The sequence below is a fragment of the Myxine glutinosa genome, chromosome 2 (assembly GCF_964187855.1).
Source record: "Myxine glutinosa chromosome 2, kmMyxGlut1.1, whole genome shotgun sequence".
Classification (NCBI taxonomy): domain Eukaryota; kingdom Metazoa; phylum Chordata; class Myxini; order Myxiniformes; family Myxinidae; genus Myxine; species Myxine glutinosa.
In genome coordinates, this window is record NC_136262.1 from 154,874,320 (window position 1) to 154,887,419 (window position 13,100).

Genomic DNA, 13,100 nt, shown 5'->3' on the forward strand with positions numbered 1-13,100 from the left:
TAATAATAATAAAAGGCAGTGTCCGTCCGTCTGTCCATATGTCTGTCTGTCTCTTCCATAACTCCAAAACCATGAAACCTAGCGGCCCCAAACTTTGCATGCATACACCTGGACCTCCAACAGATTGCACATGATTTGCTGCTTGAAATTGATGTTTTTAAAATTCCTCAGCCATATCAACCAGAAGTAATCAGCTTGCTATCGCTTGTCAAGCCAGCTGTTCCTTATCACCCATTTAATTGGAGTGTTTGCTGGAGTGCTTAAGCCACCTGGCGAAGGCTCTACAAATGAAGTCAGAAATGCCTGTGTACTTAATTAATTAGTTACAAGGCCGGGGAAGTTCGGGTGTGTTATAACACCCTTTTTTAATATGATTAACCACCACTTGGGGAACACTATTCAGGCTGCTTTTGCAAGCCATGGTGTTACGGTAGACAGAGCTCCTTTTTTGTTTTTATGTACCTATCTTTTTATTGACATTTTTGCACGATTTTATTGACTCTCCTCCTCTTCCCCTTCCCCTTCCCTTCCTCTCCCTCCTCTCCTCCCCCTCTCTTCATATTCCCATCAGGAAGCGACTCATTGTTACCCGGCGACGCTGGGTACTTTTGCTCGTACATATGATAAATATCAGTGTGTGTCAGTCAGTCACAATCAGTCAGTCAGTGTGTGCGGCTCCTCTATAACTCCAAAACCATGGAACCTAGTGGCCTGAAACTTTGCATGCATACTAAGGGAACTTCAAGGGAGTGCAATAAAGAAAACTGGGTACTTGGGTAAATTTAAACACCCCTTTTGAAGATAATTAATGGCTTACCTTCATGAAAGGGCTATTTAAAGTATAAATTCAAAATATGATTTCGGATTTGAGGATTGGATCTCATGAACTAAATAAGTGTCAAGATTTGGAATGAAATCTGAAAATGTAAAGAAATGACCGATTCTTAGAACTAAGCGTATTAACCAAGCGTCAGATTGTTCACCCACCAACAGTGAACGTGAGCTGGGTTTAGACAGTTTGCCTGCATCTATCGGTTGGAGAGACGAGTGATTCCTGAGAAGATTGAGATAAGTGCCGTGTTTGTATCATCTATGCTCTTTAAGTAATCGTGTGGCCGAAATGATATTTATGATAGAGGATGATATTTAAGATATGCCCAGTCCAGACTAAACACCGCCCGGAGATGTCCGGAGACACTTTTATTTAGCAAATCAACACTTTTTTTTAGCAGTCGGAACTGCTGCTAAGCTCAATTCCGCAGTTTAAATTTTGAAATTTGGCTCAGGTAAAGAGATTATAGAGCTTTTCGCATTTTATTCCAATTAAATAAAGGCATGAACACAGCTCGGAGATTTGCATGAGTGTGGAGGGGGTAGCGGGTTTCGGAAGAGGTAAGCGTGAGGGGAAGGAAAGGGAAGGAAGGCAGCGCCATAGAATATGGCTTTATTTTAATTACAACTAAAATGGGTCTATATTTAATTAAAACTTTATTTAATATAGGGCCTTTATTACATCCTCGGAGAGTTCCAGTTCCATAGTGTGTACACGGAGTGACAGTCGCAGTATGGATCTCATCCCTCAAGGGAAGCCCATGTTATAATGTCTTTAAAAATGACACATGGTGCTTAAACTAACCCCATTTTGTTCAATCCTGCACTAATGCCGGCAGATGGGATGCCTGGCTTTACATCCATCAGATTCCGAGGAACAGCAAACACCAATGAATCGACCTGCCTATGAAACTGCCCATGGTTAACCCCCTTTCTCCCCCCCCCCCCCCCCCCCCCCACCATCCCCCTCCCAACCCTTCCCGCAGTCCTGTTCTCGCTTAAGCCTCCATGAGGTACAAGGGAGTTAAACCTAGAGTCCCTGTATAAAGAGAGTTGCGCCATGCGCTGACCCGAGATTTCTGGTCACGTGATTTCGTGGCGCCATTTTGTGTCTAACTTCACCGTGCGTGAACGTCAGCTTGGTACGGGAATGTTGTTTATTGCCAAACAAAATGACTGGTTGTTCTGCTTTTGGTTGTTCAAACCAATCTGGGAAATATAAGATGTATAGATTTCCAAGTGATAAAGTCAGAAGACAAATTTGGGAAGCGAAAGTCAGACGAAAGAGCTGGAAAGCGATCGACTCCTCGAGACTCTGCCAGGTAGGCCCACGCCGCTTGATGATCGATGTTCAAAAGCAATTCTATCTGCTCGGTTTTTTTTTGGTTCTCTGTCCATTGAAAACCCTTTTAAAGGGAAGTGATTTGTGTTTGTTTATAATCTTCAAGGAGCTGACCAAAAATGCATTTCCGTGGGAAGAACCCTTCTCAATTTTTTTCGGGTAGTCCTAGCGGACCGCATATTGTCATTGATTGATGAAATGTCCCGGTACAGTGACATTGCCTGGTCTGCGGTTGGGTAGTCTGCGGGCAATGTCACTGTACTTTTTCAGAGGGAATTAATTTTGATTTTATAGGGGTGGGAAACCCATGGTCCGTTTTGTTTTCAGTTGTCTGTCCGTCCATTCAAAACTTATTCCGAGGCAAGTTATTTTTTTGGTTTAAAATCTTTAGCCTAATCGGCAATCATAAAAGCAATTTTAGGGGGGGGACCTGCTCAATTTTTTTGCGGGTTGTGCAGCCATCCATACGTCCAAAATTTGACGAGTTATTGTTTGCTTTGTACAGTGCTCCTGCGTCTTGTGGCATATTTGCTCAAATATTTCCCACCCCGGGATTTATGGCCAAATTGTAGTGATGGAAGATTTTGCACATTGGACAATCCCTATATATTTAACCTGGTGACAGCTATCGTTCCCAAAACATACAATATTTCTAGGTGATTAATGCAGTAAAACATGTGTATTTGTGTACCCACATTTAAAACTGGCTCAACTTTCAAAAGCTGTTATCCCTGTTTGATATCAATATACATGTGGTCGATAGAGCTAGCGATTTGTCTGGCCATCTTCCGGAAGATTGTCCATGTGATTTTCTGTTGTGGAAGTACTAGTACATGACAGCTCATTAAAATTAAACTGTGTTGTGTTAGAATAAAAATTTCAATAAATAAATACATCAAGGACACTCATTGTATGATTGCAGGAACATTTCGATGTGAATCAGTTTGAGAGGGGGCGAGCTGATGACAAAAAGAGGTTGAAGTACTCTGCAGTTCCAACAATATTTAGCTACCGGAAACCCGTGAAGCTGCGCAACTCCCCCAAGAAGCGTGGACCGTCCAGAACTGAGAGACTACATCTACCAAACTTGTCCGACCACACCTACTCCACTCATGAACGTATTGACTCCTCAAATGAATCTCAATGTAAGAATTGTTTTATTTATTACAAAATCATGGCAGGACATGTTCAATCAATGACATATTTTAAACGATTACAAAATGACAGGCATGTGCTTGTCTATATTTGTATAGCTCTTTGAACTATAATTGTACGTTCAGATTATGATGACTATCTTCCTGTTGCCATTTTCTTTTTACATTATTCTAAATATTTTGCAAAATTAAATTGTAAAAAAATTGTGTTATATTTAACGTTAAGTATAAAATTATCTTTCCCGATTACAACATTTATCTACAGAATACTGAGCAATTGTACATACCAATTTTCCAGTTGGCCATTAATTGTATATGTGCTCTTTTGTAGCTGAGAGTGAACCTATGGACACTGATACACAAGAGGGCCAAGATACTGGTGATTCTATTGAAGAACGGCTGCTGAGATTGGAGGAGAAAATGATTGCAACCCCATATCGCGAATGTACATGTATATCTAATCCGACACACTTAGACACAAAATGCGTCCAAATTTGAGTTGACACAACTCTTTATATACAGGGACTCTAGTTAAACCTAACCCCAACCCCTCAAGCCCCGCTCTCACTTATACACCTACATGAGGTCCAAGTGTAGTAAAGCTACATTCTAGGTAAGCCTTCCCCGCACCCCACATCCCCTCAGGGTCCCCCTATCAAATGTAAGTTGAACCCCCCCCCCCCCCCCCCCCCCACCCCTTTTACCTCAAATCGCCCTACCAAGCTCAAGTTAAGAACCTTCCCCTTTCTTCTTACCAAATACAATTCGATAGCACCCCCTTCACCTCCTCACTTCCCCCTCCATTCCTCAGTGCGCCCCCCCCCCCCTCCACTATAAAATGGTGGAATATTTAACTCTCCTTCCACCCCTATCCACCTTACTGTTATGCCATTACCAACTGCACTGAATCCTACCTCTTCAAAAGCTGCGTTCCCACCTTTCCAAACTCTGCTTTCACCTTTCTGGCCTTCTCTCCAGGTCCACTTCACTATCTCCCGAAATATGTCCCATGAAAATGCTGTTGAGTTGCCACTCTCAAGTAATTGCGAGTAGCCTCAGTGTTAATCAATAATCATAAATTAATCATCTTCTTCATGATGCACGGGTACAAATACAAAATGGAAGAACGAGGAAACAAAATGTAATTCACAATGTAATATTTTATGTGACAGACCGACAAACAGACGGTATTATATAGATAAAATATCTAGCCTGGGATACAATGGGGAATGGAGGGGGGGGGGGGGGGGGGGGATTCACAGTACAAAGTGAGGCCTCATCGTTTCCCTAACTTCCATACTTTAAAACGTCTCACAAAGAAGGCATCGTTCCAGCATCGTTGAACTTCTGGACATGTCTCGAAAAAACCACCACCTATTTACTCCTGTTCCACTGACTTTCAATGCCTTCATCCATTTAATTTATGATGGCTTCGCAGTCAAGCTCAACAAAACCACAAGTCATCATTGAAACAATGTTGGCAAGCAAACTACAGCAAATGCTGAAGAGCTCACTGTGAGAACAAATTAAGTCATGTCAGCCAATCAGCGAACACCGAACAAAGGGGACACTTCATGCTTTATGGTTGTCGCGAAGCAATCCGTGGCTGCTTCACACGGCTGCCTGCCAATATTTACATCAGTTCTAACAGTTGGATATGCCTCAAGACAACAAATGGCCCAAAACGTTTTAGGAATTCAACGGACACATGGATATTATTAGCCCCCGTTGGACTTAGTCCGAAATGGGTGGATATGGATTGGGTCTCGTCCGTCCGTCCATCCGTCCGCAACCATATCTCGGCGATGTATGGACCGATTTTGTTCATAGTTGGCACAAAGACAATACATGATGGTCGACATATGCACATCATTTTGTTTCATGATGCAATCAAAGATGAGCATTTTTGTTGTAAAAAACCCGATGTTGAATACGTCCTCAACCATTTCTCGGACATGTATTTACGGATGTTGTTCAAACTTGGCGCACAGATAATTATGAATGATGGCTTACATATGCACGTCTTTTTTTTTCCCCAAGATCAGATCGAAGATGGCCGACTGGCAGACATTTTGTTACTTAATCGTGTCCGCAACCATTTCTCAACATGCATGGACCGATTTTGTTCAAACTTGGCACAAAGACAATACATGAGAGTATAATATGCAGAAGATTTTGTTTTGTAATCCGACCAAAGATGGCGGACTGACGGCCTTTAACTCCGTACAGCAAAATTACTATTACATTTTATGTCTTTTTCTTCTTGTTTTCTTCATACCCCCCTTTTCAGAATTCCATTCAAAAAACACTCGTGATTTGAAAGGTTTCAATAGTTGTGTCCTGACCTCAATCTTGTGAATAATGAGTACAACACAAAACTTTGCAGCCAATATATCTATCTATAATTCCACTAATCTCTGTGTGTGTGTGTGTCTGTGTGTGTGTATGCGACCGCTGTTTCTCGACAACTACCGGTCCGATATACTTGAAACTTGCCAGGTATAATGCTGGGGACCCGAGGATGTGCCTTTTCAAGGTTTTAAATTAATCGGAGAAGTAGTTACCGAGCTATGGCGATTTCTTTACCAAACTCCGCAAGCCGTTCGCTTTGGACCAAACCATTGCATGTAAATAGAGGGGGGGGGGGATTGTCACCGTACTCGCAAGCCGTTCGCTTTGGACCAAACCATTCCATGTAAATAGAGGGGGGGGGGGGGGGATTGTCACCGTACTCGCAAGCCGTTCGCTTTGGACCAAACCATTTCATGTAAATAGAGGGGGGGGATTGTCACCGTATTCGCAAGCCGTCCGCTTTGGCTTTGCGAATGGACCAAACCATTTCATGTAAATAGAGGGGAGGGGATATAATTTTGTACGGGCATATCCTAGTTATTATAAATTTACCATTTGACTTTATATTGTGATAATCTAGATAGGATAAGGATGCACCGCAAACTTAGAATACCTGTACCATTTACACTAGCGTCAGCGGATGTTGACCCAGAATACGATTTTCAAACAATAAGAAACCAAAGGGTTTCGGGATTGACAAATGATCGGAGGAAAGCACGAGATATTACCTTCCGTGCAGTTTTCACCAAGTGGATCACGTCATAGTATACTTTCCTCCAAAGGAGTTCCTCAGCTTTGCGACCATACTCCACAGGGTGCAAGAACATCAGTTTGATGCAGAGTTCCCTAAGCCTGCAGGACAAACATGCAAGCCAATAAGAGATCAATTATTTTGCCAAGACCCTGAGGCCTGCAACGTGTGGAGTTCAAAACCTTCTACGAACGAGTTAAAGGTCACATACAACACAACAACATGCATTTTAAAGGCCATTTTCCCTGCTAGAGCGGGGGTTAGCCTTGCGGTCCCCATGACAATCTTCTCCATTTTGCCCTATTTTCTGCATCTCTCCTTGTTAACCCCCTTGCCCGCATTTCTTCTTCCACCATCTTTAGCCAAGTCTTTCTCGGTCTTCCCCGTCCTCTGCTTCCTTCTACATTCATTTCCATCACTCTTCTCAACCAGTCACTTTCATCCTTCCTCAACACATGACCAAACCATCTCAACCTGTTCCTCTTCACAGCATCAATCACAGGCTCTATTCCCATCATCTTTCGCAATTCATCATTTGTCTTCCTCTCTCTCAACGATACTCTGCACATCCGTCGAACTATTCGCATTTCCACCCTTTCCAGCCTTCGTTGCTGCTCTACGTTCATTACCCATGTCTCACTCCCATAAATACATACAAATAAGGGCCAAAAACGATACATAGCAGGATATCTCAAAATGTTATGGATGGATTTGGACAAAACCAATTGGACAGGTTGTGTGTGTGACAAGGAAGAATTGATTCAATTTTGGTGAAGATCTGGATCCGGATCCAGCTATTAGAATTTTAAGTGAATCTTCCCTGAAGTGATTTAAGTGGCTTAGCGGTTAGGGTGCCGGCTTGGGGTCCGAGGATCCTGGGTTTGAATCCCGGTTGATCGCTGAATTAACACCAGGGGGGTTTACTCAGCCTGTCATCCTTCCGAGGTCGGGAAATTGAGTACCGGCTTGCTGGTAATTCCCTGTGTGTGGAAAGAGGTGACTAACAGGGTTGGTGGCAGGAAGGGCATCCGGCCATAAAACATCGCTTCAAAAAGGGGACCACGGTGCCCGAAAAAGGCCAACCCCTGCTTTGCGGGGAAAAATGGCCTCTAAAGGTGGTTCCTTCCCCATTTAGTGATATGGCTAACCAGGCAGAGGTATGCTCTCTACTGAGTGCCGTTGTAGTTTTAACAGTGCGTTTAAGGCCAAAAAGCAAGCATTCAAAAATTGTCTAGTTTGAACTGCAGTTGAATGCTTGTATCATTTTCTGGCAGTTCAAGTTAACTTTAGAACAACTACAAAGGTATGGAAGGAGCGGCAAAACATCACCAGATCTGCATACATAATAAATAGATATCCACGAATGAATTTTATATTGTGTATACAACCAGAACATAAAACATGATTTAGATGTTTTAATAACCATCATCGATCACTTCAATCCAGATGATCCAGAGTGGCATACATGTGGGAACCATAGTTTGGATACCGAGATTGTACACATTCACAGATTGTCTTTTCCATGATCAAGTGTTGGAGGGATGGATGGATAAGCGGAAGGATGGATGGATGAGTGGAAGGATGGATGGATGAGTGGAAGAAGGGAAGGATAAGGGGAAGGGGGGATGGATGAGTGGAAGGAGGGATTGATGAGTGGAAGGAGGGATTGATGAGTGGAAGAAGGGAAGGATGAGGGGAAGGTGGGATTGACGAGGGGAACAGTGGATGGATGAGTGGAAGGAGGGATTGATGAAGGGAAGGATGGATGGATGAGTGGAAGGAAGGATTGATGAGTGGAAGGAGGGATTGACGAGGGGAACGGTGGATGGATGAGTGGAAGGAAGGATTGATGAGTGGAAGGAGGGATTGATGAGGGGAAGGATGGATGGATGAGTGGAAGGAAGGATGGATGAGTGGAAGGAGGGATTGACGAGGGGAACGGTGGATGGATGAGTGGAAAAAGGGATTGATGAATGGAAGGAGGGATTGATGAGGGGAAGGATGGATGGATGAGTGGAAGGAAGGATGGATGAGAGGAAGGAAGGATGGATGAGTGGAAGGAGGGATTGACGAGAGGAACGGTGGATGGATGAGTGGAAGGAGGGATTGATGAATGGAAGGAGGGATGGATGAGTGGAAGGAGGGATGGATGAGTGGAAGGAGGGATGGATGAGTGGAAGGAGGGATGGATGAGTGGAAGGAGGGATGGATGAATGGAAGGAGGGATTGATGATTGGAAGGAGGGATTGATGAGAGTGGAAGGAGGGATGGATGAGTGGAAGGAAGGATTGATGAGTGGAAGGAGGGATTGATGAATGGAAGGAGGGATTGATGAGTGGAAGGAGGGATGGATGAGTGGAAGGAGGGATTGATGAGTGGAAGGAAGGATTGATGAGTGGAAGGAGGGATTGATGAGTGTAAGGAGGGATTGATGAATGGAAGGAGGGATTGATGAGTGGAAGGAGGGATGGATGAGTGGAAGGAGGGATTGATGAGTGGAAGGAGGGATTGATGAGTGGAAGGAGGGATTGATGAATGGAAGGAGGGATTGATGAGTGGAAGGAGGGATTGATGAGTGGAAGGAGGGATTGATGAGTGGAAGGAGGGATTGATGAGTGGAAGGAAGGATTGATGAATGGAAGGAGGGATTGAAGAGTGGAAGGAGGGATGGATGAGTGGAAGAAAGGATTGATGAATGGAAGGAGGGATGGATGAATGGAAGGAGGGATTGATGAGTGGAAGGAGGGATTGATGAGGGGAAGGATGGATTGATGAGTGGAAGGAGGGATTGATGAGTGGAAGGAGGGATGGATGAGTGGAAGATGGGATGGAAAATCTCGAAGGAGAATGGATATATTGAAGGAATCATTTCGTTGTCTGTCGAGTGAAGAATCTAATGCAAGATGACCTGGATCAACCTCCGATGAGGAGCAATGCATTGAATCCCCTCCAACAATTATCCGTGGCGCTTCGATTCTCTGCAGGTGCATCATTTCAATTTGATGTTGGAGACCTGGGCAAGTCTCACAGGCTTCGGGGATGTTTATAAACACCGGGCACAAACGACTAAATGGATGGTAATCTCCCTTCGTAAATTGCTATTTAAATGGCTAATCAGCTGTGGTGCCGAGAAAGATGTTTTTGTCGGCGTTTAATGGTTCTAGGCGTGTGTTAATAAGACACTTGCTAAACGCCTTTCGTAAATTCGACCCTTGGTTTTGATGATGTCAATTCACCGAGTTGTTAGGGGTACTTGAGATGGTTGTTGAGAATTTCCAGGTGAGAATTGTTAGTTCATTGTTGAGAATTTCCAGGTGAGGAAGAGAGAGAGTCGGCATGAAGGGCAAGTGAAGATGGGACAAGTTTGGAAAGGGGAGGTTGAGGCTTTTTGAAGTGGAAGGGGGAGGTGGGAGGGAAGGTTGAGGACGTTCGGTGTGTGGGGGAGCGGGGATTGAGGAATTGTGCTGAGGAGCAGGTGGGAGGGGGTTGAAGGCTCGAAGTGAGCAGGGGATTGATGTCTTAGGGTTCGGAGTGGGAGGGTAAGTATATGTCAGATTTGCATGTGTAAATTTACTCGCAGTAAAAATGTGACTGTGTGTGTGTTTTAGCGTGTGTGTTAGTGTGTGTTGTGTTAGTGTGTGTTGTGTTAGTGTGTATTGTGTTAGTGTGTATTGTGTTAGTGTGTATTGTGTTAGTGTGTATTGTGTTAGTGTGTATTGTGTTAGTGTGTATTGTGTTAGTGTGTATTGTGTTAGTGTGTATTGTGTTAGTGTGTATTGTGTTAGTGTGTATTGTGTTAGTGTGTCTTGTGTTAGTGTGTCTTGTGTTAGTGTGTCTTGTGTTAGTGTGTGTTGTGTTAGTGTGTATTGTGTTAGTGTGTATTGTGTTAGTGTGTATTGGGTTAGTGTGCGAGTATTTTAGTGTGCGAGTGTTTTAGTGTGTGCGTGTTTGTATGCACGTTTGTGTGTGTGTGTGTGTGTGTGTGTGTGTGTTTTAATGTGTGTGTTAGTGAGTGTGTGTTAGTGAGTGTGTGTGTGTGTGTGTGTGTTTTAGCGTGTGTGTGTTAGTGTGTGTGTGTGTTAGTGTGTGTGTGTTTTAGCTTGTATGTGTGTGTGTGTGTGTGTGTGTGTTTTCGTGTGTGTGTTTGTTTTAGTGTGTGTGTGTGTGTGTGTGTGTGTTTTAGTGTGTTTTAATGTGTGTCTGTGTGTGTGTGTGTGTGTGTGTTTTAGCTTGTGTGTGTTAGTGTGTGTGTGTTTTCGTGTGTGTGTTAGTGTGTGTGTGTTTTCGTGTGTGTGTTAGTGTGTGTGTGTTTTAGTGTGTGTGTTTGTTTTAGTGTGTGTGTGTTTTAGTGTGTGTGTTTTAGTGTGTGTGTGTGTGTGTGTGTGTGTGTTTTAGTGTGTTTTAGTGTGTGTGTGTGTGTGTGTGTGTGTGTGTGTGTGTGTGTGTGTGTGTGTGTGTGTGTATATATATATATATGTTTTAATACATTGTACATTTTAACGTTTTCAACTCGTATTGTGCAGCAAGTGCGCACTTTCAAACTCACCGACTCCTTAGGATCACGTTTTCCAACTTGAAGACCTCCTGGCATGCATCGTTACTGCCCAGCAGCAAGTCCAGGCGATGCACGATGTCCACCACCGCTCTGTACGTCATACGTGAATAAAACAGGAAGCACAACGAATAACAAACCCACGAACGAATTCAGGAGAAACAGACACAAGTATCAAGGACAGAAAAACAACAGCGTGCATCCTGAAAGGCGGACAGCTTAAACGTAGCGGCCTAAACCAAAGGCCTAGCCCCGGTACGGCCTCAGCTGGCTGTTCATCGGACCTGTACAGCCTTTTGCTGTTCACCGATCCAGTCGAGGACGGCCCGGTGTCGGAGCCCGACGTGAGACCCGCAATGACACCGCTGTTCATGTCGGCCCGACGCACAGGCCTGAGGTCCCTGCACACTCCGGTCACGTCTTCAGGAATAATCGGGCCGCTTGACCCAGCATCCCCGACAGTGAGCCACGGCCGTGCCGGCCAACATGCCGCCAAAACGGAGGCGGCGCCTCTTGTGAAAACGCACGGAACTATTTCTTGGTCACGTGATTGTGGTGGTGGTATGATTGTGGTGGTGGTTTGATGTGTGCAGCTTCTTCCCTTCTAAAATTATACACACACACACCCTTTACATTCTGCACTAAGATCTTCGTAATTGAGTTTTTATCGAGTTGAGTCGGATTCATGCGAGGTCCACTTATTATGTACGCACGAGGGTTGGGAGATGAGCAAAAACATAAGGGCAATACACCTGGTGCTCACCTGGTAGAATAAACAGTATACCGCACTGACTAAAGGTATTTTAAACCAATTTCAATGGTTGCTGGAAGACAGGGAAGCACGTAGAATCATAATAACATAATCATAAAACTTTAAACAAACAAACAAAAAAATACCTATTTTGGGGGACACCCCCCACCCCCGTGTACCTCCTCAGGCCCCAATTTTTCCAATGCCTTCAACAAACATTGTTACATCACGGATGATGAAGGTTATGGTGAAGTTTCATCTAAATCGTGTGTGTAGTTTCTGAGAAAAAAGCAAATTCCTATTTTTGGGGGTCAAACCTGGACCCACTTTGACCCCGTCGACCCACCTAGACCCCGATTTTTTTTAATGCCTGAACAAACTTTAGTCACAACACAACAAATATCATTTGTGCCAAATTTGGTCATAATCCCATCAGCGGTTTCGGAGAAGTTTCAAGTGTTTACGGACTGATGACGCACCATCGCATAAGCTCACCTGAACTTCGTTCCAGGTGAGCTAAAAATGGAGGCGAGTCGATAACTGTGACCATCCGTCTGTTAATGTCTGATATTGACTGTTAATGTCTGATATTGACTGTTAATGTCTGATATTGACTGTTAATGTCTGATCTTGATGGTTAATGTCTGATAATGACTGATATTGACTGTTAATATCTGATATTGACTGTTAATGTCTGATATTGCCTGCTAATGACTGATATTGACTGTTAATGACTGATATTGACTGTTAATATATGATATTGATGGTTAATGTCTGATAATGACTGTGAATGACTGATATTGACTGTTAATGACTGATATTGACTGTTAATATCTGATATTGATGGTTAATGTCTGATATTGACTTAATATCTGATATTGACTGTTAATGACTGATATTGACTGTTAGTCTGATATTGACTGTTAATGACTGATATTGACTGTTAATATCTGATATTGATGGTTAATGTCTGATATTGACTTAATATCTGATATTGACTGTTAATGACTGATATTGACTGTTAGTCTGATATTGACTGTTAATGACTGATATTGACTGTTAATGTCTGAGATTGACTGTTAATGTCTGATATTGACCGTTATATTAATGACTGATATTGACTGTTAATGACTGATATTGACTGATAATGCCTGATATTGATGGTTAATGTCTGATAATGACTGTGAATGACTGATATTGACTGTTAATGACTGATATTGACTGTTAATGACTGATATTGACTGCTAATGACTGATATTGACTGTTAATGACTGATATTGACTGTTAATATATGATATTGATGGTTAATGGCTGATAATGACTGTGAATGACTGATATTGACTGTTAATGACTGATATTGACTGTTA

The 13,100-nt window shown here is 43.2% G+C and overlaps 1 protein-coding gene across 1 annotated transcript in view; it reads right to left on the reverse strand.

Annotated features, from left to right (window-relative positions):
* SMG5 (SMG5 nonsense mediated mRNA decay factor) overlaps positions 1 to 11,509 on the reverse strand; it is a 290,371-nt gene extending 278,862 nt beyond the window's left edge. Inside the window, exons 1-3 of the mRNA XM_068106896.2 lie at positions 11,267 to 11,509; positions 10,977 to 11,075; positions 6,408 to 6,531 (exon numbers count right to left, since the gene is read on the reverse strand). Coding sequence (XP_067962997.2) covers positions 6,408 to 6,531; positions 10,977 to 11,075; positions 11,267 to 11,355 — 312 coding nt within the window. The 5' untranslated portion in view covers positions 11,356 to 11,509. The remainder of the gene's footprint in view (positions 1 to 6,407; positions 6,532 to 10,976; positions 11,076 to 11,266) is intronic.
* Between the last annotated feature and the right edge of the window lie 1,591 nt (positions 11,510 to 13,100).